The sequence below is a fragment of the Pyxicephalus adspersus genome, chromosome Z (assembly GCF_032062135.1).
Source record: "Pyxicephalus adspersus chromosome Z, UCB_Pads_2.0, whole genome shotgun sequence".
Taxonomy (NCBI): Eukaryota; Metazoa; Chordata; class Amphibia; order Anura; family Pyxicephalidae; genus Pyxicephalus; species Pyxicephalus adspersus.
The window spans coordinates 17,225,433-17,252,047 of NC_092871.1; the positions used below are offsets into that span (position 1 = coordinate 17,225,433).

Consider the following 26,615-nt stretch of genomic DNA (forward strand, 5'->3'; position numbering starts at 1 on the left):
CTGGCATTACTGAATGCTTACAGAGTTTCCATCATGGTTTTATCCCTTCTAAAACTTGCCAAAAAAATGAACTCACCATTTTTATTTTTTCATTTTCTCCCCCAATCTCCAAAAATGATATAAAAACATTAGGTATCTATTTGGTTTCAATAAATTCTGTTCTATTTGGACAGAATTTGTGTGTCTAGATGACACACCTGTCATCTAGACAGGATATGTTGAGAAATCCTCTAGGGATCCCAGAATTTCATTTTAAAAGTGAACTTGAGCCTTCCCTGTGCAGGGTGAAAATAATGGTGAAAGTAATCCTCTGCAGTGGTCCTTCCCCCAAATCCCAAATATATATAAGTAGCTTAATGACCCCCCCCCCCCCCATCAAAAATTTGGCCATAATGACACATGGCTATAGTAGGCACATTAGATGGTAAGCCCCTCCGGGACACATCTAGTGACATTATCATTAATATTCATATATAATTATTATTATTATTACACAGTATTTATATAGCGCCGACATATTACACAGCACTATACAGTCCTTAGTTATGTCACTAGCTGTCTATCAAAAGAGCTCACAATCTAATATCCCTACCTTAGTCATATGTCTTTAATACAGTCTAAAGTCAATTTTGGTGGGAAGCCAATAAACCAAACTGCATGTTTTTGGAATGTGGAAGGAAACCGGAGTCACGTCTATATAGATCACAGTGGAAGGTGTCACTGCTATATAAATGTTTAATTCCATAAAAATAACCTTCAGTGTGTTTTGCGAATTACCTTTTACATAAAAAATGTTGCATGAATGAATCATTTAACATGCATGTGATATATTCATTTACATTGTGTAAACTGAAAGAAATCATTTTCATGAGGGTAAAAAAAAAAATGAAAATAGTGCATGCCTCACATTTTAGTAACCATATAGTATGGATTTTCACTTGGAAAGGTGTAATGAGAAAAAACAAGTGAAAACGAGTAGAATGTGATTTGATATGTGAAGGTGCTATGAATGGAGAAAAGATTTTGCCATGTGGACTGGATTTCTATCACTGGAGCCTTTAGGTTTACAATTGGTGCCAACTTATGCTGTGATCGCATTTGCTTGCTTTACTGGTCAAAAACCAACATTTGTTTCCTTGGTGCCTATAGGTAAATCCCTACTGATAAACCAGCTCCGATTTGCAGCTTCCTTCAACCTAAAATTGCTGATCACAAACACCAATGGGAGGCATTTTTAGTTGAGGTGTATGTAACATTCATAGTGCAAGGGTCAGGTGTATGTAACCTACTGAGTGTAGGGGTTACAAATATATAGAGCCCAGCAAACAGCACCTCCATTATTATTAAAATACACATATAGTACACTGCAAATACACACACATATACATAAATACACACAAAATCTTTTACCTTTCTGCTTTCATGGCTATCTGACCCTCTCTGAATCCCCCGTGTCTTGCGGGTGCTGGTGTAGGATGGCATTGCTAAAGTCTTGTGGCTGAATGGAAACCACAATTAGATAATCAAGACAAGGCAATACAATGCCCTCTACGTAACATCTGTAATCCTACAGACCCTGATCTAAAGGATAAATTAAAGGATTTTCAAGAAATATCAAATGATTTTTACCAAAGAATTGAATATAAAAGCATTACCTGCATATTAATATTGCTTTATGGTGATTATACTGTCAATGTGCAGAATATACACAATCTGCAATTACCATATCCCCTGTCCTATTGTATGCTGCTTCACCAACTTAGATTGTAAGCTCTTCGGGGCAGGGTCCCCTCCTTCTCCTGTGTCATTGTCCGTATCTATCTGCCATTTGCAACCCCTATTTATTGTACAGCGCTACGTAATATGTTGGCACTATATAAATAGTTTGATATAAAATATTTATTTGATTTATATATTTATTGGAAGTCTCTCACCTTTTTCTTTTCACTATTTGTCTTCAGTGTGGGTTTGCAGGTTGATGTGAAGTGTCCCCATTTTATTTATTTTATTCATATCACTCCAGGGCAGAATAACATTCCTTTTCATGATGTAAAGGTTTCTTTTTTCTGTATTGAGGAGGGAATTTTTGCCACGCACTCACTTTCCATTCTAGACATGTCATGATGACATCAGGTGATTGTAAAGATTCTACACCTTTCATACAGCCAACTCCTCCCTTACAAATGTAACAAATTCTTCTCTTGTAGACAGGCTTTCTGTACTCTGATCCTTATGAGTGTCATTTGAAGTAAAACTTGTTCTTAAAATGGATCTAGGAGACATTGCTTACATGCAAAATATTGATTTTCAAATTCCCCTACAATTAAAGAAAAAAAACTTCCAAAATCTTTTTTCGTTTTTCTTTTTTTGCAGCGCCTCTTTTGGGAGGGAAGCCTCTTTCACTTTTATGTTTACTGCTGCTTGTGACGTCATTACTTTAGAGAACAATAAGAACAGCTTCTCCATATTATTCAAATCATCCATTCATAATACTATGCTACTTCCTAGAATTTCAGTTAGAGCAAAAAAACACAACATAATGGGGACTGTGCAAAACGTTTTGAGTAGAGTATAATTTCTTTTAGGGGATGCAATGGAATTATTATTAAGAAATTAATCCAATAGTTTTTAAATCATTGTCACTTTGTAATAAACGTATTGTTGTTATGATCTATTAGTGTTCTATTTTAATATTTTTTAGGTGCCTTGAAGGTTCTGATTATATTTAATTTTTGCTCTATCATTACTTTGTCTGGTCTTCAGTAATGTGTGAGGACATCTAAAAAGAGTTTACAGTCCAGAAGTAAGAAGACATGGCTACAGATTGAGGTAAACTATGAGCCATAACTCAATAGAGCAGGAGGAATATGTTTCACCTACACACCTGGTTGTAGAAGACCAGAAGTATGGAAAGTACAGGAGAGGGAATGGGAGAACATTTGTCTATGCTTGGAAAGGAAAAAAACATCATGACTACATTTCAATCTTTATTTTTTTTTTTTATTGAAGTTACCTATTTTTGAAAGACAAGTTCCTCTGTCAAACAGGTTGTTACATCCTGAGATGTTTATATATGAAGTTTTAGTGTTCTGCATTGATCCTGGGTGATGATGTCTTCCCCCATATTGTATAGTATTCAAAATATTTAGGAAGAGAGAATTGGATTCCCCTATACCCGATGGTAAATGGGCCACATAACATATCGGTAAGGAAATCAAATTTTGGAACTAATTGGTAGGTTTGTTTTCTCTTTGCAGTTCTGTGAGCTTTTCTTATTTATTGGTTCTGATCCCACATTCCCATCTAGTAACAACCAAGGATTTTCTATTCTCCAAACTTGTTTACAGCTATAGTCTAAACCAGCGTTTCTAAACCTTTTTTTTTTTTTTTAACATGGTCGAGGCTATAAAGAAACTTCCCTTGATATAAATACTATGTCCACAGCTCACAATAATATGGTGGTCATTGGGAAGAATGTCACCCTTACAGTGACGAAAAAAAAAAAAAAAAAAGAATCACTGGTGTCAGTTAAACTGACCTGAGGCTCACAAATTACTTAAGGAAACCCCCTCACAGCAAGCCCTGGCAGAAACCTATAGGGATTCCACAGAAGAGAATGGAAAATTTCAGAACCACAATATTTTGTAGCAGTTGTGCATCCGTTCTTTAGATAAAAGGATCATTACCAAGTCCTCTCCGCAACATTGTATCATGTAAAAATCCAAGAGCATTCCTGCTTCTGTAGAATTTTATTACCGCTCATTGCACTGTTGTTACTGTCTGATAACACAGAGATCTCATTGAAAACCTAAAGAGCACAGGAGGTTAGGAGCTAACAGGTATTGCAGTACCAAAAATGGGTGATGTCTAATATCATTTCGATTTCATTGTGTCACTACCCCTACAAAATAAATATTATTTTTCTAATTGAACAAGGAATTTTTGGGACTTTAAAGGACCTATATCAAAAAGGCAATGCACTAATGTGAATCATATGTATTAATATTTTTATCAGTGGATTATTATGACCTCCTTGCTGTTGTTTTGGGTTAAGATCGATCCCAGTGTCTAAACAAAACAATTGAGGGCACCCCATTGCTTTATGGGACTTTTATGTATTGTTGTATTTTATGTGTGTATGTTTTATATGTGTATATATGTGTGTTTATATGTTTGGGATACATAATTGTATATGTGATTATTGTTGTAAATATACTTTTATACTCATAGGCATGTGTCCTTGTTAAGGAAATTTCCCTTCCAGTTTGATGTGAGATTGGGTAAGAGTGCAGAAAGGGAGGGGAAATTCCTCCGCAAAGGGGACATAGAAAAAAAAAATCTTTTAACCCATAGAGTCCTATTTAGAAAATGGGGAATCTATCATTACCTGGTGGGAAACAATAACTTCCAATGGAACACATGAAACTGGAAAATTTGTATTCTCCCTTTATAAATAGAGCTCAGAAAGCAATTAAAACCTGACAATGTTCCAAACCTTTCCCATGCCAGTGCAATAATAGGGCTATAGCTAGGCTTAAAGAAAAACCTGGAATTAAAAAACACACAATTCTGAATGTGATGTCACAATTCTTGATTAAATCCTTGTCCCAGGGCATTGAATAAAGGTTTACCTGGTGGTCTCTGTATACCCCATCATAGGTGAAACCCTTATCGGTGCCCACTCTTTTATGCAGTTTACTAGGATCACACTTAATCTGTTCTTAAACCCAGTAAATACCCCACCTGGGTAACTACAGTCATGGTTGCACACCCACATCTAAATTCTTGCTGTCTTTAGGGGACCAAAGTACCACTTACTATATTTTTTGGGAATTGGTATTGCAATTGGAACTCTCATTTTAAAAAGTTATAGAAAATCATGATAAAAAGGACACACTCATTTATTAAGTGTATCCTCTCCAGCCTGGAATGGATTTTTTAAAACTATTTGCTAGCAAATGTTTTGAATCATGGACCAGATCCATTCCAGAATGAGTGAATCTTCTCCGGCCTTGGAGAGCTTTACTAAATCAGGCCCATTACCTGTTGTTGACATTGACCAAAAGGAATTGTGCAATGTTAAATGAACAGTTTTGCTATTGCATTGAGTCCATGCATGCTATTTGCTATTGAGTCCATGCATGTCCAAGTTCCATCTTTTGATCTACATTGTTTTTAATTTTCCTGATATGCACGGTTACTATAAAATTGATTGGAAGAAAGGAACACAGACACCTTCCATCTGGTTTATTGACAACATTATTTAAATATTACATAGTGGTTCACCCACTGTATTACACAAGATGATCTGATATACCAGAAAACAGGTGATAAGTAAAATAAAAACACAAACTCTCAAACTTACTATCATGAATTTACATATGTTGTAAGAGAAGATGTGAAAAAAAGTGCAGACAGATACCCAGGTCTGCCGTAACTCCTTATTGTCCTGGATAAATAGTTGGTTTCCGTGGGGTGCACAAAGCCAGGTCTATACTCTGTTTTCCTGGAATCTGCTGAGGTAAAGGTAGGCTCATTCTACCAGGACAGAAGTAATGTTAGAATCCTCAGGACTCCAGTCTCCCCAGGAAGCGTAAATTAAGAATCTTCAGCTGGTCATCCAGGTCCATACGTACAATGCCATCGTCATTATCTATACTGAGAAGAATGCCCATTGCCTCGCGATCCTCCCCTAAAATGACTTTCACCTGTAAAGGAGGACAGGCCATTGATATTATAATATAATTCACACTTTCAAAATGCAGTAATATAGAAAAGTAAATATTTGCAGAAAAGATTAAGGCTGTGAACACATTGTTAGAAGGAATGTTCGCGACTGAAACATACAGCACCATTCTGCTCAATGGAGAGGATAGGGGGAGAACGACAGAACAGCTGCCTGCTGTGCTCTCTCCCCTTCACTTTAATTATGATGGTTAGTAGGTCCGTCAGGATGGATCTATGAACGATGAACAAGCGATGTACACGTCAGATTCTTGTCTGATATCAGCCCAGAGCCGATTATTGGACGAGAATAATCTAACGTGTGTAGGTAGCCTAAGACTAGCAGATATTATGATTTAAAAGGCAGCTCAGTGCTGACATCCTTTAGATGTACAGTCTGCAAGTCAATTTCCTACCAGATCATAGATTATGCACGTCTGATGGAATTCTGGGGTTTAAATTAACTACTAAAAAAGGATATCTGAATTAAATTGATACATGAGGATACCAGTACAGTCTACAATACAGCAATAAGCAAGGAAACCAGTAATTTTAGAAAGTCTGCAAAGGGTTTCAAAAACATGCATATTCTTTAATGAATGTTTAGCACAACACCCATATACATTTCCTCAACAGTAAGCCTGAGTCTATACATAACTTTGCAGGGAAAAAAAAAATTATACACAACTTACCCGGCTGTTCTTGGTTGGTGTTACTGGCTCTAGGTGATCCCCAGAGATACTGATCACCTTTTCACTATCTTGCAGTAGAACAGAGCAGAGGCCACCCTGGAATTCAAGAGACATTATTATACCAGAGACCCTCACCAAAGACTTTTCACACTACCCCTAAACAGCTGGTAGTCTACACTGTTCTGCAATATAAGTTGCAAGCAGCCACTGAGAAACTCTCAAAGCCTAAACCACATCAAGACAATTAGGGGAAATAAAAAAACAATTATAGATTAGGACATCAAAGAAAGGGTGATATTTTTGCTACCCAATAAAACAAAGCTGTTGTTCTGAATATAGGTGGAGGCAACACCAGACTTCAGGTTCTATCATCTGACTTTTTGGACAGGAAAGGGATTTGATTAACAGTTGGACCTGTGTGACATAATCCTATACAACCTAACTATGGGACACAAACCCCTTTATAACTGCAGATAAGGTGTCAAGTGGGATAAGATCCCTCTGGTCATAGAATTGCCATCATGGTATCCTAGGAAGGCAAGAAACTCTGGTTATCAGATACAGCTTACAAGAGGAGCAATAAGTCTCAGTAAGGGAAATTTTAGGGTAAACACAGCTGTAACAAACATAAGCTGCTGGATTGGGTCCATTAAAGACCATATGGGCAGAGCTCAGGAGGCAAGGTAGTGCTACAGTTATTGGGTACTTAACTGTTCCTTACAAACATGTGAGCAAACATGACACAAGTGCAAGCTTCCCACCAGAGACAGATTACTTTCTGCAGGGGGAACAATTTTCATCCCCTTACCTTAACCTCAAAAACTGAGCTTTTTGGGACTTTTGGAGGGACTGGCCATTTATTTTATTGGGAGACCATATTTCTGCACCACAGAATACTTACACTGACGCTGCGAATGATCCCGGTCTGTCCCACAACTTGGTTGTCTTGGAATGTGTCTCTCACTTTAACTTGAATGTCTGTGGTTACCCAGTCACTTGAGATTTGTTCTATAGAGGAGCCAGGTGTGTGTGGGTTGTACCCTCCAGGGGAAGGTGCACCTGGGGTCATGGGGCTATAACCCATGGGACTAGGGCTAGGACTTGCCTATAAGACAAAAGAAAAAATACAAAGCTTCATTTTTTACCATAGAGGAGGAGAGATAGAAATATTTCCTACTCAATATACAGTATTATAAATGATTTGCATACTTTGTTGTTTACTTACTTGTCTCCAATTAAAATAACGAGAGCTTAAAACAATAAAAATTATGTATACAGAGAGCAAAGTTTTTTTTATTTGCGCTGTGCATGTTAATAAAACTAGATCAACACAAACATCCTCTCTGTACATATTAGGGGTTTGTTGTAACCAGCAGGATAGGAAATGAGAGACCTGAAGAACAGCACAAAGTGAACATTCAGTAGAAACTTTATAACCTTAACTTTTCACTCATTGACAAAGAGTTGAGAGTGTAAGAACTTACCTGATAAGCCATAGGTGATGGAGTTGGATGGTAGCTGGCTGGGGAGTGGGTGTTCTGATAGCCCACAGGGCTTGGTGCCACTTGGTGATAACTTTGTGGACTGGGACTAGGCTGGTATGACCCCTGCGGTGAGGGAGCTGCATAGGGAGAATACTGGTCTGTATTGTACCTGTTATAGATGATAGGACAACAGTGAATAACCATTGGGAAGATGCCAGATAATTCCTACAATTTTCTTTAAAACCTCTTTCCTGCCTTTGTTTTTACAGTAATTAAAGTCATTTTAATAGATAATGCTGAATTGCTATTTAACTTATAGATACAGAGGTATATATTGTTATCTGGAATTGTAGTCTAGCAACTTGTGTCCAGGGTGCAGACAAATGCTCAATTGTAACCCTGAGTAACATGAATGTAAAAAGTTTACAAAATTATCTTGTACTGGTTTGACTTCACCAAACTACTGACTAAGGACTGGTAAGAGCAGCATTACATTGATTCTGGTGCAAAGATTTTTAAACAAATGCCAGAATGTGCCGGTTTAGAAAACTCTAGGGCAGCATTTCTCAACCTTTAAACATGGCGGAATCCTTGAAATAACTTTCAGGCCTTTCTGGGAACTCCTGAATTATTATAATCATGGCTCACAGTACATTAGCATGATGGTCAGTAGAAAGGATGTCTCCTACACAGCTGGGTAGTGAAAAGAATATCACCTTTACAGATAGCCAAAAAGGTCATTGGTGTAAGTTAAAGTGATCTAAAAGTTGCTCATGGCTCAAGGCGCCCCTACCAACCTCTGGAGGAACTCTAATTGAGAAACACTGCTCTATGGTGTTCTATATAATACTTATTAGAACTGAAAACAAAAACATCTGGAACAAGCTGAGAATGTCAATTTTACAGAAAAAATTGAATATGACCAAACTACTTTAACATGACCCAGATAAATTGAAACCTTCACAAAAATATGTCAGGGCGAGTTTCTACTTACATGGCAGGTGTACCAGGCGTCTGCGGGTGGTAAGGGGCATTGACCTGTGGAGACGGCACATCTGGATAACCTGGAGTCTGTGGGTTGGGGGTTCCTCCATAGGCTTGTGGAGACGGAGATGGCTCATCGTCATATCTATAGTCATATTCTTCATCCGCCCTAAAAATGAATAATAAATTGTTTATCAATTCCCTTAACCATAATCTAAGCAACAAATGTAAAGGAAGTAAAGAAAAACAAATAAAATATATGCATCAGGCCTAGAAGGTATGTTAAACTTGCAATACCCAGTGCTTTTATGGCAAGTGCATGATGCATTGGCATGACTGGTATGACAGTTGTGTTTGCAATTGCATACTACAGTGGCTAGAAACAATATATGTACAAAAGTACAACATGGGTACCTGGAAGGGGTATTGGGGTTGTTGGGGTCCCAGGCCCCACTTTGAGCAGGGGTTCGACTACCATCATGTAGAGGAGTTTGGGATCCATAGTAGGGTGTTCTGCTTCCTGTATTAAGGCAATACCAGATATTACGGTGAGAACATGGACTCACAGATATACGTTAAGGACAACAGACATGGAGCTAGGCAAAACCTACCATCGTGCACAGGAGTCTGTGAGCCATACATGGGTGTTCTGGAGCCAGTACCATACATAGGAGTTTGAGAACCGTAAATTGGAGTCCTGGCATGAGTGGAAGTCATTCCTCCTGCACGACGAGCACCACTAAAAGAAAAAAGTCCATGTTATGATACATTATGCTATTCCTAATTTTCTGAAACAGTCTTCTATAGTTTGGTGACACTTCATCAACACACACTACTGACAACAAATATCCCAGATACACCAATCACTTCTTGGTGAGGATTAGGTTCACCAAGGAAACATGCATGATTTCACTTTTAAAAGCAAAATAAAAACAACCTATACCGTTAGAGACTTAGAGTTACAGTTTACTACTAACTAGTGATAAAGATACAATTCTCTGATAACTGTTCTACAGCATACAGGACCAACATTACATGCAAAAAAAAAAAAAAAAATCTTTATATCTATCTATCTGATGCTGCCTATAAAACATTCCAAAGGTTATTACTAACACTGTTGTGAGGCGCTGTCTGTCCACAGAGATAGTCTGACAAGTGGAATGTAGTTCAACACGAGCTGTGGATTCTGTGGCATCTTTCACAACGCCAATGTAACCTGGAAGAGAGGAAAGCATGGTTAGCAGTAAAAAGGCAGTGTACTGGTGCAAGTTCTAGCATTTTCTCCTTGCAGAATAAGATGGTTAAGCTACTTATAGTTTGCAGAATATGAAGTATTTCTGTTATGTTAGTTTGTTAGTTTATACAGACCTTTATAAGGACCTTGAGAAATTCTGACAGTCTGACCAATTAAATCATTGTCTCTTCGGCCTCTTCCTCTTCCTTGTCCTCCTCCACCACCTCCTCCTCCTCCTCCTCCACCCATAGCGCCTCTCTGTCCTGTGGAAGGTTTTGTTAAAGAAGCAATGAGTTGCCAAATGTATGAGGTTTTAAACAAGAATTATTGTTTCTAAACAGATACTTACCTCCTCCTGCAGGATGAGCTGGGCTGCTAATTCTAGGGCTCATCGGGGCAAATCCAAAGGTGAGATTTGTGACATCTCGAGGCTATGGAAGAAAAGAACCAATAGGTGTTTTATAAACATGCAGTACAAGGTTTTGGTTCTGGTGCAAAGAACTTTCTACTTCCAAAGCTTTTTACCTTGGAGCCTCCAGCAAGAACCAAATAGCGTGTTCTGCAGACAAACATCCCTCCATTCTCCACCAGCTTCTTACAGTGAAGAAAGGCGTAATTCCGAAACAAGTGGCGAATTTCACCTTCACGGCCCTAAAGCAAGAAGTAAACAACATTTATGAGGATAAATCAAAGAATTAGTATATAGCCACAGTCATCAGATTTGACTGCTGAATAAGTGGAAAGCACTCTCACCGAATGGGGACCATCGATGACCTTGACAATGTCCTTTACATGAATATTGTTCTCTTCAGAGTCTAAAGCAACAGCAAAGCGATTGTCCTTCTTCCTGGTGACTGCCTGATGCCGAACTGTGACTATTTTACCATGCATATTAAGGACCTATGTGTGAGAAGGAAACAAAAAAAGTTAGAGGCAATAGAGCAATGTTGCTTTATATAATAAAGGATGGGGTTAGGTTATGGGATAATCTGTCACACAAAGTGTGCATAGGATTCTTAAAAGTAATATAGGAAATATGGGAAAAGTAAAAAAAAAGGACAGAAGGACAACTGCAGCAAGCACAACATAAATAATCCTGAGAACAAAATTAAAAAATTATTTTTTTTAAATATTTGTCCTTGTAAAAATGGTATACTCAAAAACACAGCCCACGTAGATTAAAATGCACCATCTCATTCTTCCATTCTAACCCAGGTTTATATAACAGGTAAACAGTGCATTTTTACTTTGTTGGCTTGGCTTGTGAGAACCTTATTCTGTACTCACTTGAAATGTCTCTCTTTCCAGGCGTACAATCACTCCCACTGTCTGAGGGTCAAGTTGAACCAGCTCTCCCCATTCATGCTGCCCACCAACATCCACACCAGATGCAGTCTCCGAGCATAGCTGCAAATCTCTGGGGAGGACCTTCAGCTACATAGAGAAAACAACATGGTTTACAGAAGACTGAAAATAAGAAATGCAATAAAAGGTTCAGAACAGAAATGTAAATTAAAGCTATTTTATACACACCATCTATTTTCAGCCAGAAAAAAAACTTTAAAAGGTTAAAAATTGCTAAGAATTTACCCAAGATTGAATTAGATAAACTGGTAATATACAAGAATCTGAAATTTGTATTACAAATGTGGACAATTATAAAACTAAATTTTCCTAAGAGTTCAGAAGTTGCTTTAAAGACCAATTCAAAGATCCATAAATAGCTAAAGCATGCTAAACATTGGTATTTTTTTACTTTCACTTGCCAACAACGAAGCATGTGACCACCAAAGTGTAGAGTAAATTGACTCATGCATGCCACATAGATGTGATGTATACTGTATCTTTGACTTAAATTTGTGGCACACAATGCTTCTTCCAAAGGTTAGATGCATATAAATATAAATATAAAGAAGTATACAAGGTGACTGCCTGAATCAAGACTATTTGGTTATACTTCCACGTGTAGTAGTAGGATGCCAAGTATAGAGAAAAACAAATACAAAAACAAATTGGGGGTAGCTCCTACTGGCAGGGTAACCTCTTCTTGTGGCAACCCCCATCTGCAACCAATAGATTGTAGTACCATAAACGTTGGCAACAGCAACAAAACAATGTGATGGGTGAAAAGTATTCTTCAACAAACACAAAAATTCTATTTATTGGATAACGAATCATGACCGGTTTATCAACAAAGTGCCAAAAGTAGTAAGGAAAACATTTACATATTTAGTAAAACTATAGAACCTACAGTGAATAACTCACCTCATGCATAGTAAGATCAGAGAACAAAATGACAAAATTTTCTTCAACGCGCACTACAAGCCCAGTGTCCCCTTCATAGCGTCCTGCAATGACCTTGACGTGGTCTCCCATGCGGAAATACTTTTTCAACTCTTGGGCTGGGAACTCCAGTATGTCCTGTTATAGAGAAAAAAAAGGAACCTTACACAAGAGACCAAAGCAATAGCAATGGGTCCTATTTAAAAGCAAATCAAAAAACAGTTTGCAGTCTGTTTAGAAAAACACAAAGACTTAAATCTGTTCTGGAAACCAATACAGTAAAGCAATAAGATCTACTTATAGCAACATTTCATGAAGAAAATTTGCAAACTGGCTTGGTATGAAGGTGCAGATTCCAGGTTATTAACCTTATCCTTGACCCACTATTTAGAGAGTTTGAACAGTTATGCAAGCCATGAGTACTGATCTTGAGATTTTGTCAGGGAGTGGAGGAATGGGAAATGCAGTAATACTACTCCATCATCAATATAAATAAAAATTTCTACCTCCAACAGAGTCTGTTAGGTAGCTTCTGAATACAGATTTTGTTTGACTTCTTTAATTACCCAGTTATAATATCATCTCAGAAACTGAACTGGCTGCCTTTCCTAGCAAATATTGTAGTGTCAAGCAGAATTATTAGAATTTTTTCAGCTGCCTTATTTTAGCCTTCGTTTTAGGATTTACTTTAGGCCTATCAGTGCTTAATAGGTCACAATCTTTTTTCAAATCCTTTTTTAAGAATGCAATGTTACTCTTTGCAGAACAAGGATAGGGTTTATCAAGGTATATCTTAAGCACATGGGGGATGATAAAGCAAACTTCCTATAAAAATCCAAGATGTCTGGTTAGTACATTGACCAAATGAGCTTTTTTAAAATTTGAGAAACTGACTTGGACAAGTCAGACGTTTTTATCTGAATGCTTGTTTTAGCTACACAAAGGTAGACAAAGTATTGACGAAAGAGAAAAAAAGCACTTTTGAAACAAGAAGCAGTAATGGCAATCCCTACACCTCCCTAAAGATTTTTTTGAGGTTTTTGCAATAGGTAATAAACCTGATTATTAGCTGTGGACCAAACCCCACTCATCTAAAAACATCCTGATAAATAAAATGTAATATTATCTAAAAACAAAAAGTTACCTTAAGGTCCTCATGTTTAGGCAGGATGGTGATCTTGTTTCCGTCCACACTGAGAATTTTACCCTGCAGGTTGATCAACTCACCCTCGCAGACTTCAACATTGTCACCAGGCTGTAGGCTGTGTTCTCGTTCCTTTCCTGCAAATAACACAAGGGATTGCAACTTAAGGAAATTAACTAAAAAAGTGCTGCTAGTCATCAAGAGATGACCAGGAAAAAATAATTAGAAAGAAAACAACTGTTCAGTACCTGTTGATTCTGTTACAACTTCCAGGTCAACACCTTCTGGCTGATCTTCAAATTTCTCTAATTCAGAGAGAGTTGGTTTCACTCCCTCTGTAATCTGAGAGTAAAAAAAAAAATAAAAACACCACATGAATTTTTTGCATTTAACACATAAGAGCTTTTTTTTTATAAATGTCAATTTTTCATTGACTATTCTTTTATGTGGTAGAGGGAAATTCTTAGCACATGTATAAGATGATCTGCTTTTGTAGGGGTTGAAAGAACCTCACATATTGCAAGACCTCATCAAGAGCAGCTGCATTTGACCTGCTTTGCAGTTAAAGCAAAACTTGTAAAAAAAACCCATCATTTATACAATTAGTAATGGAAGTTGAGGTCACAGTGGGTACAGCTGGCCTTTGAGACCCGTTATACAACTCTTTGTGTAAAATTTGATCCAAATGGATGGGTCTTGCAGGGTCTTTCTATGGGGTCAGAATGTATTACTATAAAGCAGACCTAAACTTAAAATGTTTTTACTTTACATAAAAGGGTAAACAACCCTTTTAAAAAAAAAAAAAATAAAATAAAATTTAATTATTTTTATAAGTGCAACACCTGTGGAGATCAAGACTAAATAAGGACGCATGCTTAATGCATGTATCCTTGGAGGCTCTTGGCTGCGTTTTCTGCGCATTTCCGATCTTGGGCATGAGTAGAAGGGGCATTTTCTTTACCAAAGGTAAAGAGATGGCGTTCTCAAAAGGTGCAGCAAGATTGGCTCTTTTTTTTCCCCTTTACAGCAGGTTAAGTCACCCGATCTCACACCTGCGCAGGGCGAGATCTGGTGTGAAAATTCCAGGATGGCGTGGGACCACATTGTGGAAAGGTCCAGCGCCATTGAGGAATCTGCAGGATTAAAGGTAAGTGTGATTTTTTTATTTTCGCTTTAGTTCCGCTTTAGGAAATGGGTACTGGAGATGGTTTGTCAAAATTAAAAAGATAACATACCACAGCAGACATGGCAAAGCTCTTGAAGAGAAAACCTTTACGACTGTACCGGTTTCCTTCAAAAATAAGGAAATCTCCGTCAGAGGAAACATCTCCTCCAAGTGTTCTGCAGAAACAATCAGAAAGTTATTAGTGAGATACTAGGTTTTAGTGAATGACCTATCATTAATAGTCAAGAGTTTTACCTGATCTTGTCTGGATCGAATAGTCTCTGAGGAGGTCTTCGGAACCTCCTTCGCTTAGCAAACCAATCTTTCTGTAAAGATAAAAAGAAACCCTCAGTTTTTACTTGTAATTTACCCTTTACTTCCTGCTACCATGACAATGTTGTTATCAGGACAGGTAAAAATCTCCCCAGAAGATGCAGAAGAACCTACAGTGATTCCAAAACCTGTTCCATCCCCTATACAACATTGTCAGGAAAAAAAAAAATAAAAAAATAAAATAACTTTATGCACACAGTTCTGACAAATAGATACCAGCATGCTGCTCTGCTTACCAGACTCATTCGTGCTTTAATGCGGTCATAGTCAATCCGTGGTATCATTTTTAGGGAGATTGTATTTTGGCTGGGCTCTACGTAATCAACCTGTAAAAAAAAAATAATTTGTTATCTTCTAAAGTACCAAAAGGAGAAAGACTACATTTCAAAAAAGACATTCCCTGCAAAAGCTCTGGAACTTAAAAAAAAAAAAAAAACTATTAAAAAAAGAAATAAAAAAATAATGGAATTGCTACCCTGCTGGCCTAGAACACTTGAGTATCACATTGGCGAATAAGCACACACACACATGGTAAGTGGTCCGTTACTGTTCTTGTCACAGAAATGGGACTGCTGGTGTGACATGGGCCGAACTTAGGCATCAGAAACATGCTTACCAGTGCAATGCCCAGCAATAAATGTTTAGAATTGAGGATCAGAAGTGTGTACTGAGCAAGATGGTTTTACAGGGAGGATCAGAGACATTATAGAATCCTGCAAACATGTACAGGAGTGACTGAACACAGGATATCATCGCAATTTTATTGTACGTGACAACCATCAGTTGGTGGTATAGTGTGCAATAAAAGAAAGCTTGTTTTTTTAGAAAATATAAAAAAGTAGTGGTTTAAGAGTTCACTAAATAAAAAGGGCTTACATTTCAATAAGTAATGTTTCATGAAAACTCAAATAGTAAGGACATATAAAAGCCATTTTAATTAATTGAATAATATAAATATGACCTAAATACAGGTTTGTGTGTTACCTTGATCAAAGAAAAAAAATTGAATAAAAAGACAGACTTCAGTAAAAATTAAATCTTGTCAGGTTGTTGTTGTCATGTTATTTATTGTTCACAATTGTGCCTTTCAATAGAAGCTCCACTGACTAAAACCTTTCAGTCCCGACAGACTATGGATTTCACACAGTAATGAGAGCTTTTTAGAATCACCTGGGCAATGTCATCCTTGTAAATGCCTCTTTTAAGCCGAACCCAAGACTTAGGCTTCAGATTTGTGACTTCCTTCACCACCTTCAATACATCAGTCATTTCCTTGATGGGCACCATCTGCTGGTTCCAGTAGCCCATGCGCAGATTACCCACTCCTTCAATGGCTTGCTTGACATGAGTTTGCTTGTAGGCTTCAATGTAGATGTAACCTTTGACATGTTCTGGTGCAACCACAGATTTTATCTGAAGTGGCTGGTAATCAGAAAAAAGCAGAGATGAAATAAGAAAAGAAGCCAGGGGGTAAGCAATGCTATCAAAAACATTTTTTCAACACAACAAAAAATACTAGTTAGAAAGTCAAAAGCAATTTCTCCCCCAATTCAAAATGAAGAGTTTCAACTTATCTGCATGCAATTTGCAGATCTAAAGTCATATTTGCATTATTTGGCGATTTGTGGTTCCATCTAAATAGCACAACAAATTAATGTGCTTATAAAGCAGTAAATCTAACAAACTGTACATTCTTTGGTGGAGAATAAAAGCACTGCCATTACTAACACATGGAGAAGGAAAATTCTTCACCAGAGAAATTGGTGGCTTCCTCAAAAAGCATGCATATGGTACAAAGCTTCAGACACTTGTCCAAACTTTCCTTGTGCAAATTTGGCTGTTTCTCTGAGGCAAATTTGTTAATATTTGACAACCAATTGTGGCTTCTAGGGAATTGATAATTGGAAACAACGGCCCCACATGATTGAGAAATTTTTTTAGATGGGGGAAACTCAACTGAAAATTACTTTCATATACAGTTGATACCAACTTTAGGTGTGCTAAAAAAGTACACAGGGAACAGGCTTTAGGCAATACTTATCTGTCTGAAAGCCACAGAAACCACATAAAGAAATGATTTGTAAGCAGATATACAGGTGGAATGAAAAACAAATAAATTAAGTACACTTACTGCATCTGTAAACTGGTAAGCAATGAATTTCCTCATAAGGGCAATCGCTGTGGCACGTTCTTCTCCAATCTAGGAGACACAAATAAAATGCTAATAAATAAAAGCACATTGCCATCTATCTTCTTCATCTCTGAACACTGCAAATGTGACACTTACCTTACACTTCACTGTCCACAGATTTGGATCTCTACAAAGAGAGAGGAAGCATTAACAATGGTCTGAAAATACTTGATCATTGGTAAAAGTTTTACAGAATTATCGGGGAAAAACATTAAAAAGAAGAACCTAGAGTAGATCTGGTAGAGTCATACATATAGAAGCTAGGCTATGGTAGGTGATCAGAAAAGCCAAAGCCTGTAGAAAATTGTCCTTACTTGACTCCAGGAAGCAATTGTTGCTGTGTAATGTCGTCCGACATCTCATCAGACCCTCCGTATATACTGGGAAGACAAAGAAAGAAGTTTTGCACCAACAGAGACATAACACTTTGAAAAAAGCCCACAGACAAAGAAGAAAAAGACTTACTGCTCGCCGACAGATGACTTGGCGTATTTCTTCATGTAATACTCCCCAAGTTCCTCCTCTCTCTGGTCTCTGTAAAAAGAAAAAAAAAAACAATGTACAATCTGCAGAAGACAATGTGAAGGACGCTTTTATGCAATACTTATCCTTAAATCACATAACACTTACCGCCACAAATTTTGCAGGCGCCTGGCCCCGGAGCGATCCTCATCGAGAACAACATTGTCGATATTCGATGCTGTAGGTAAAGTACATTGTTATATAACAGTACTAAAAGTGATCTATTCTTTACGTATCTGTCCATAGCACCTATTAAACTAACTGATGACAAGAGGTCAGACAGGCATTATAAATAGTAGGGAAAGGCTCAATATGCCACTGGTCTTCTGGTATCTGAACTCATTTAATGTTGTCAATTTGGTATTAGGAAATCTGTAATCTAGGTTATCTCAAAGTCCAGTAATAAAATGTCAAATAAAACTTAAAATTGGGTCATTATCAAAGCGTATTTAAACCTAAAAACAAGATCCCAATCCCAAGATTTAATATATTGCAACTTACTAGTTCAATCACCATGTAATTATTTTTATAATATATTTTAACTCAATGATACTAGCAGAAACTTTCTTCCAAGGCGGACAATGGTCACCTACTGGAAATATTGAGAAACAGTGTTGTTTCCACTAAGACAAGAAGCTTAGCTCAGTGTACAGAATGTGAAAAGTACACAGAATTTTTGATAGATGAACTAGTAATTTTGTACTTGAACATGACAAATAATATAACCAAGCCATTTAAGGACTAGTAAGTTGCAATATATTTGTTTAGATACATTCTACCTACTTGATGCAACACAAACATAAAAATTAGTTTTGCTTCCCCTTCCCCCTATTTTTTTTTTTTTTTTTTTTTTTAAGACTACAGATAGGATGACAACAACTCTCTTCTCTCACAGTAGAAGATAACTATCTGCCAGACAGGCGCATTAAAATAGTGGTTGCCAACCTTTTTCGGACTTACGGAGCACGCAGCGTGGGGAGCCGTGTGTCATTTAAAGGGGAAGAAACGTCCCCCAAAGTGACATCATGATACAAGAACCCTTCTAGAGACACTACGCCCACCACCCTGAGCCTGAATACGGGGGGCATGGTCTGTGGCTCTGGCCGCACGGTGCGCCTCCTCTAGCGTGGTACTTCTCCAGACTCTGCTGGGGGGAGCACCGGCCAGAGCCGCAGACCACAAAGATTTTCTCATGGACCACCGGTTGGCAATTGGCGAGTCACATGATCATTTGGAAATGATCCCAAGCAGAAAGCAGTATGGTTGTTTCCAGAAATAAGCTAATAATTATGTTACCTGTAAGTTAGTAGCCCTGTCTGGTAAGAACTTCCATGTACCCTCATGAATAGAAAACAAGTCACAGCTTGGTGCATTCATACCAGAGCTGGATTCACTTTACAACTTAGCAGTTGCCCAAGCTTTTGGGAAGATATGCTGAGCTAGGGGAGCAGGAACTGTTAGTTGTATAAACACCCAATATTAATAGTCTATGGGAAACAAATACTACCGCTAACCCACAATGATTGGTCTGATATGGGTTGGTATGATAACTTACCTTCTATCTCCTCTGTGTGTACGATGGTGAAGCCAAGACACAATGGTGCAAAACATAGCGGCAAAAATCAACCACGAGGCGTAGATGAGGGACCGGAAATGGGGAAAGGGAGAAATTATAATATATGGCACAAAAAAGAAGCATGAATCAAGGAGCCAGGTAGGCTGCAAAGGGTGATTATAAAAAAACAAAACAAAAGGAAGCAGTGCTGGAGTGTAAGGGAGAATAAGAAAACAAAAAGGCACACACTGATCTCTATGATATGAAAGACAAGAGTATTGATAACATAAGGGAGACGGCACATAGGGTTGGTTTGACATAACAGTCTGCTTATAATATTTAAACACTGTACTGAGGTAAGTAGACAAACAAAATATCCTCAGCTTCCCCGTGTTCCCTTCTACTTGACAATACAGGACAAGCAAACTGCATATGCTCCGTCTGAGGTGGTTAATAACAAACATGGTACTAAAGCACACAGGGAAGCATACTGCATGTCAATATGTGCTAAATGTAAACAGTACATTCATGAAAGAATATTGTTATATAGATGCTGTTCCAACCTCAATACAATAGTTTAACATCATAAGGGCATACTGACTTGTTAAACTACATTTCCAGTTTAATTTAGGGCTCCACTGTGAGGTAGAGAAGATGCCCAGATCTTTTGACCCAGGTTTTAAGTATTTACTACATAGATGGGTCCTGGAAAGTAATTTCATCTAAACTGGAAATCTGGTTAAAGCAGACTGAAATTCAGGCAACATCCACCTGCTCTGACAATCCTGCTCTATTCAAGTCATTTTTGGCAAGAGTTTGTGAAACACATTCCTCAAGAAATTAGTGCTCCAAGACCCTCTGGCAGTCAATAATGCAATCAATGGCAATGCTAAGGCAGAGCTACTAACTGGTTAGCTGTGCCTTTACTGGATTACCCTTAAGCCCTTTGGAAGATCACATAGCTAAGGCTGCGTAAGAAAGAAGGGATCTGCACACACATCGTCGGTCCGTTCTATGGAGAGGGGAGGGAGGAAAATGAGCAAGTGGCAACCCAGCTGTGCTCTCCATCTCTGTACACATGTCTGATTCTCACCTGAGATGAGCCCAACTGTTTATATCAGGCAAGAATTATCTGATGTGTGTACATAACCCAACTCAGAAAGATCACATGACCAGCCACCTAAGGGACCCTGCTGTCTCAGTTCCTGAGAAAGTTTAGCACGGAGCAATAGCTTTAACCATTTGCAAGCTTTTCATTTTTTTAATTTTGCAACATTTTACATTTTTAGATTTTATTGCATTTTACATTTTTGGATTTTATTTTTAGATTTTATTGAAGGATTTTACATTTTTAGATTTTATTGCTATCTGTTCCGGATTTAGAATGTTATCTTGATGATTATAACATTAGCAAGCAGAAATGAAAGTAAACAAAACCACCACCGTAGACAGTTGCCAACAAACAAAAATCTCCAAAAAGAGTCACCAGTTCTGGAGACAAATGTCAAGAGTGAGAGGTTTTATCTTGCTTCTCTTAGTCCCAAAATTGGGACTAAAGGAGACACAAACCATCAGAGAGGTTTCAACTCTTCCCAACTTTGACCCGAGTAAGATTGTCAGGACAGTGGATGCGGGTTGTAGATGGAAAAGGTAAAAGGTGCGGTTAAATGCTTGAAGTGCCTGCAAATACAGGCAACACACAGATCATTCCAGATCATGAACCCATCTATTGCAGTTCACATGTACATCAGAGCTCTCCGATTTACTAAAAATACATTAGCACTTCCCAAACACTGGTTAGTTGTGTACCTCAACAACCACCACAGTTCACATGCATCATTAACTTACAATGAGTGTCATCCAACTACAATGCAGCATAACTTCATGTGAATTGAATAATTCTGCCCCATTTAGTTGATGACCACTTCAAAAATGTTTCAATGCAGCTGTTTTTTTTTCTCATCTTAACTGAAGATACAATTAAAAACTGTCTTCATGGAGAATCACTGTACGTTCGGCACGGCTCCTCCAACCAAATGGTCATAGAGGCTACGGAACTAAAACATCCTTTTTTATCTCATTTAGGTGATAGGAAGTTACAGGAAAGGAAGTAATGGAAATTTCCACATTAATAACTTTTTTTTTAAAGTCACAAAAAAAATTGTGATTAAATTTTGAGTTTTCTAGACCCCTCCACTAGTAGACCACAGACTGTAAATATTCTCTCAAAAGGAGCCGTGGCTGTAATAAATTAAGTCTTGGTATGTATATAGCTACTGTACAGCCGAATACCACCAAGTTGCAAAAAAATGGATATCTTACAAATATACTGCATTTGTAATAAAATTGCAAATAAAAAGCTTTTAGCAATGTTAAGGCAAGAAATCTGTGGTAGTAAAAAAAAAAAAAAAAAGTAAAAGTAACAGCTTGCAAATGTAGGATCCTAATCAAGAGTGACAGCTAATACTTTCACCTGCACTACACTACTACACATTTGCAAAAGCACAAACACATATATAAGAGAGCCATGAATCACATGAAGCAATAAAAGGGCCTAACATGAAAACAGGGGATTGTCTGTGTGTTGCACGTATGTTAGGAAAGAGAAATCTTACTTGAAAACAGCAGTAATGAATTAAACAAAACATGTAATAACATATATACAACAGCTAAAGTATCACATACAAGAAGATTTATTACCAGATACTGAAAGAAAGCATGCAGTAAATTAAAAAGATAAGCCAAAAGTCAATGTCTACAATTAGTCAGTTATACTTTGATATTGTAATTCCTGAGCCCGAAAATATAAATTACAAAAGTAGTACTAGAAAGTACTGAAATATGCAGCTAAACACATACAAAGGGCATCAGATACACTTAGGAAAGGACACTCAATTTTCACACACAAACAGAAGGTTGCTAGGATAAACAAATTATTGTAGAATTCAGGAGCCAGTCAATCTAAACCAGCAGCTACTAAGTAGTCATCATCACCAAGAAAAGTGTAGCTTTCATGACAACCGCTGGCTAATTGACGCCTAAATATTGCCTGGCCTATTACTGTGATCAGGCTTGATCAAATCCTAGCACCCAGGTAACTTACATGCTGAATGTATATTTTCTGGCACCTAACTTAAAAGACTTTAGGTATTACTGCCAATACACGACTGCTCCTAATATTGTCTTACTAGTCAGAGATCAGATTGGAAAGCTTGGAGCCTGGATTCTGCATTAGCTATAACTAGAAAGAGAACACCAAGTTGCCACTACACAACTCAGCACCTAAAGCCCAAATCTAATCAGAGACACAGAAATCAATGCTAATGAATGGACAATGAGACATAGCATCAGAAACCTATAAAACGGACAAGGGAACACAAATTACAGGGTCTGTTTATAATATCAGACTAGAGAACATGCAATTGTAAAAACTAAACAAGAGACTCCAAGAAATTAGGCACCTTTTAGACATGAAACCAAAAAGACATGAATCACAAACAAGTATCTTCTATTAACTAATGGTTTCTTCATGTGCTAGAAAAACTTACTGGCCTTAAGAACTTAAAAAAAAACAAAAACAAACAAAAAATACATGCACGCCAAAACTCATACAAGAATATTCCAGACCCAAATAAAACACTACCTTTTTCCAAAATGTCTTCTGCTCCATCTTCCCATTGATCTTCATCTTCATACTCATCGTCCACATCTGTGGGGAGACAAGAAGATTGATTAACACTTAAGAAAACCATAAGATCAGGTTATTTGTTTACAATCTATAGATGGTCAAAGGCTCTTACCGGCTTCATCTAAAATAAAGCCTCCATGTCTGGGTTTTTTTCTAGGACGGTCATCATCCTCCTCTTCTTCCTCCTCATCATATTCCTCCTCATCTTCCTCTTCCACTTCTTCATCCTCAGCTTTTTCACTGCCTGCAGCACTGGCCCTTTCTTCCTCCACTTCCTGTGAAAACATTAAAAAAAAAAAAAAAGGACATTAGTGACAAGGACACAGATTGAAACACCTGTGCAAGAAACCATATACAAAAACCTTCCTCTGACATCTGGCTGAAAATAACACATTGTTTGAAGCCAAACAATGATCTGGAGTATACACTGGCAGCTTGTGTATATCGCTCACATTGGGGCTGACTTACTACAGAAATAAAGGCTGTTCATGTAGAAAAGTGAATTATCCCTTTGGATTTCCTTTCACTTGATTGGGTTTTCTTTTCAACCTGATTTATCACCACATTGGCTAAACCATGATGATAATTTACCTTTTAAGTAACCAGCCTGAATTTCTTTCGTAAATTACCCTCACAGTGTTTTGAACAACACAGCCGTGGGAAAACTACATCACTAAGCTTGGCCAATAAACAACAGGAATGCTGAAAGATATAAAACAGTGAACAGGAAAATGAAAACTCTACAACTAAAAAAAAATTCAAAATATATGGGAGGCAAACGTTAAAATATTTGAGTAACATAGCCACTCACCTCATTGTCATCTACTTCTTCAGCCTCACTGCTCCTTTCGCTCTCCTCCTCGGAGAAATTGCTGTCCTCGCTGTCTGACATTTTCTTCCGCTAAGTGCTGAAATGCAAATAACAGGACTGCATATTTGTGATGTCCTAGGAATGAAGGTTACTACTGACCTACATGCTCACTTACATCTAAAAGAAATGATACTGGAAACAAACACAAATGTGGACTTGAATAATTAAGCACATCATTAAATGCATTTAGTAACACATTAGTGTCCCCACTTGCAGCCTTCTGACTGTACAATAAAGGAAAGCAACACAATAATGCTACTTCCCCCTCCTCTTAGATTGTGAGCTCATCAGGGCAGGGTTCTCTCCTCTTCCGGTGTCACTGTCACTTGCTACTTTAATTTAATGCACAGTGCTGCGTAATATGTTGGTGCTATATAAATCCAGTTTATAATATGCAGTCATTGCTCTGCATGTAGACATGTGCATGCAGCACAGCCTGACTAGTTTCTAATACCACCCTTCCCCTTTATATCTTGCTGGTACTCTAGTTGTATAGAAAATAAATTGAAGCATGAAGGTGAGCCCACTGAACAATAATACTTCAAATACTTCGTTTTGGATTATAAATATGCAGCAAAAGGAGCTAGAACACTTAAGACTCCGTTGTGGAAGTAAGAAGTTAAAGCAGGTAGTAAACTTACTATTGGAGTAAACAAGCTCAGAAACTGACAAAGTCTACAAGGCCTTAGGTAAAAGTAAAATAGTATTGGTGGGCTGATTCTTTAGAGTACCCAAGTCATAATTAGCAAGCTCCAAATCGATTTCCAGAGTCCATTAACCGCTGTTAGGGGTTCACAGTGTTCTCCCCAGCACCTTTTAGCTGGGCGCACCACCTGGGTGGTTATTGAAAAGTTGGGTCACAATACAGACGCTACTACCCACCTACAGCTTCTTCCCACCCAGCTTACAAATCTTAAAAAAAAAAAATCATCCATCCAGTTTTGTATAAAACACAATGTCTTCTTTTCCCCATTACTTTGCTTTGCCTCTATACCAGCCTCCTGCAAACAGACGGAGGAAGAAGGTGCAGCATCAGTCTTTACTGAACAGCTCAATGTTAAATATAAGCGCTTATACTAAATGGAGTTTTTAGAATAATATAGAAAGCAACCACACAACCCCATCAATGAAGCACTGTTTTATCTATTGCCTAAACCACGCAGCACTGCTTTGACAGAAGATAAAATAATTGATGGTCAGAATCTGGCTAAGCTGTTTGGCCAAGTGGTTACCATTAGCGCAACGCGACAGAAGCGCCGGCATTGCCAGTGGAAGCAGACGCCGCGGGCACCGCTGGAATCAGGTAGGAGTTTTAAACTCCCTGGCAATTCCACCCGAGTGTGGCTCAGGTTTACCGCTTTTGGAACTGAAAATTAATCCTGAGCCACACTCGGGAATACCGCCAGGGAGATTAAAGACATTTAACTATGGTAGGGACATTAGATTGTGAGAAATCATATTATGCAGCACTGTATAAAGACCATAGTCAAATCACTAGCTGTCCCTCAAAGGGGCTCATAATCTAATGTCCCTACCATAGCCATATGTCAGAAGTCTTTTGGGGGAAGCCAATTAACCTAACTGCATGTTTTTGGAATGTGGGCGGAAACCAGGACCAAGCAAAGGCAAAAGTGCTAACCCCTGAGCCACCGTGCTGCCCACATGTTTCCCTTCTTTCCCACAAAATCTGGGTCTGGGCAGCTAGGAGAGGTGTAGCATTGCCTTGCATGGCTGCCTTCAACCAATACATGTTCTTTTTAGGGTGACCCAGTGGTGGAGGTAAATCCACATCTTACAGATCTTCCCATGTCACCATTTGTTACATTTTCACCATGCAGCTGACACCCAGGATTCAACATTTTCAGGTGTGTGGAACAGCATTACCCCCTCCCCCCTTGGCTGTTTTGGTTCCTTCTGCCTTGCATTGACAAGAAATCATCAGGAGGAACCAAACTTGCAGAAAAAGGGGGTGCTTTATATGACCAAGAAACCTAATACGAAAACACAACACATGACAAGCAGGATATTAGGGGTCACTTGTATCATTTATAAATGCCTGGGTGAGCATTCTCAGGAGGAGCCTCGAAGTAGTAGGCCCCATATTGGTCTCAGGGTAGCTGTCCTGGGATAGGAAGGGGGGAGCATGGTCCATTCCCCTGCCGTACGGACACCACAGGCACACATTATCATATTCCACAGCCTAGCCGCGAAAATACACAGTCCAGTCACTTACCGCTCGTACACCAGAGTTAAACGCCGCACCGAAGAAGCGCCGTCCAGGACGGAAGTTACGTCACCACACACCTAAGCAACTCTGTGAGCGGAAGTACGTCGCGCCGGAAGTGACGCCGCGTCGCCGTAGCAACAAGGACCAAAATAGTTGAGGATTTAGAATTGAGCGCTGTGGAATTTTTCCTTTAGAGCTGACAATAGATAGGGCGTCACACCCATGCTGATATTCTGTATGTCTGATCACCAGCTCTAAACAGGCTCTCAATTCTTATTACCAGTATGGGATGAGAAGAATTGCTGGTGGCCAGCATCATATAAAGCAGAACTGTCATGAAGAAATAAACATTCCAGTTACTGGTAAAAAAGCCCTTAACGTGGAAAAAATAAAACAAAACTGACTTTATCTTCCACAGATCCCTCTGGAGGTTTCCTGGATCAGGTCCCGCATCGTCCAGTTATTTTTATTACACAATATTTAATATATAGCTCCAACATACAATGCAGTGCTGTACA

The 26,615-nt window shown here is 38.3% G+C and overlaps 1 protein-coding gene across 2 annotated transcripts; it reads right to left on the reverse strand.

Annotated features, from left to right (window-relative positions):
* Nucleotides 1–5,232: 5,232 nt before the first annotated feature.
* On the reverse strand, nucleotides 5,233–26,223 carry SUPT5H (SPT5 homolog, DSIF elongation factor subunit). 2 transcript variants are annotated; one of them, XM_072429392.1, is made up of 30 exons: nucleotides 26,104–26,223; nucleotides 23,811–23,907; nucleotides 23,112–23,274; nucleotides 22,955–23,020; nucleotides 19,312–19,323; nucleotides 17,865–17,934; nucleotides 17,700–17,768; nucleotides 17,549–17,614; nucleotides 17,331–17,361; nucleotides 17,175–17,243; nucleotides 16,214–16,465; nucleotides 15,280–15,369; nucleotides 14,966–15,036; nucleotides 14,781–14,886; nucleotides 13,794–13,887; nucleotides 13,546–13,682; nucleotides 12,384–12,539; nucleotides 11,406–11,552; nucleotides 10,872–11,018; nucleotides 10,644–10,769; nucleotides 10,468–10,549; nucleotides 10,253–10,381; nucleotides 9,998–10,100; nucleotides 9,496–9,623; nucleotides 9,299–9,404; nucleotides 8,895–9,053; nucleotides 7,901–8,069; nucleotides 7,318–7,521; nucleotides 6,417–6,512; nucleotides 5,233–5,708 (listed from the first exon to the last, which is right to left on the reverse strand). In XM_072429392.1, the coding sequence occupies exons 2-30, from the start codon at nucleotides 23,889–23,891 to the stop codon at nucleotides 5,568–5,570; spliced, it is 3,270 nt and encodes a 1,089-aa protein (XP_072285493.1). In that variant the 5' UTR covers nucleotides 23,892–23,907; nucleotides 26,104–26,223; the 3' UTR covers nucleotides 5,233–5,567. The 2 variants fall into 2 exon arrangements, with proteins under 2 accessions (XP_072285493.1, XP_072285494.1); XM_072429393.1 differs by lacking the exon at nucleotides 19,312–19,323.
* Nucleotides 26,224–26,615: the final 392 nt, after the last annotated feature.

Excerpts from the sequence above, each read along its gene's own strand:
- SUPT5H (XM_072429392.1), bottom strand. The coding sequence starts at position 23,891 with ATGTCAGACAGCGAGGACAGCAATTTCTCCGAGGAGGAGAGCGAAAGG. Across the intron at positions 17,244-17,330 it reads TGTGGACAGTGAAGTGTAAG|ATTGGAGAAGAACGTGCCAC; the intron begins GTAAGTGTCACA and ends TGTGTCTCCTAG. Across the intron at positions 6,513-7,317 it reads GGATCATTCGCAGCGTCAGT|GGTGGCCTCTGCTCTGTTCT; the intron begins GTAAGTATTCTG and ends CTTGAATTCCAG.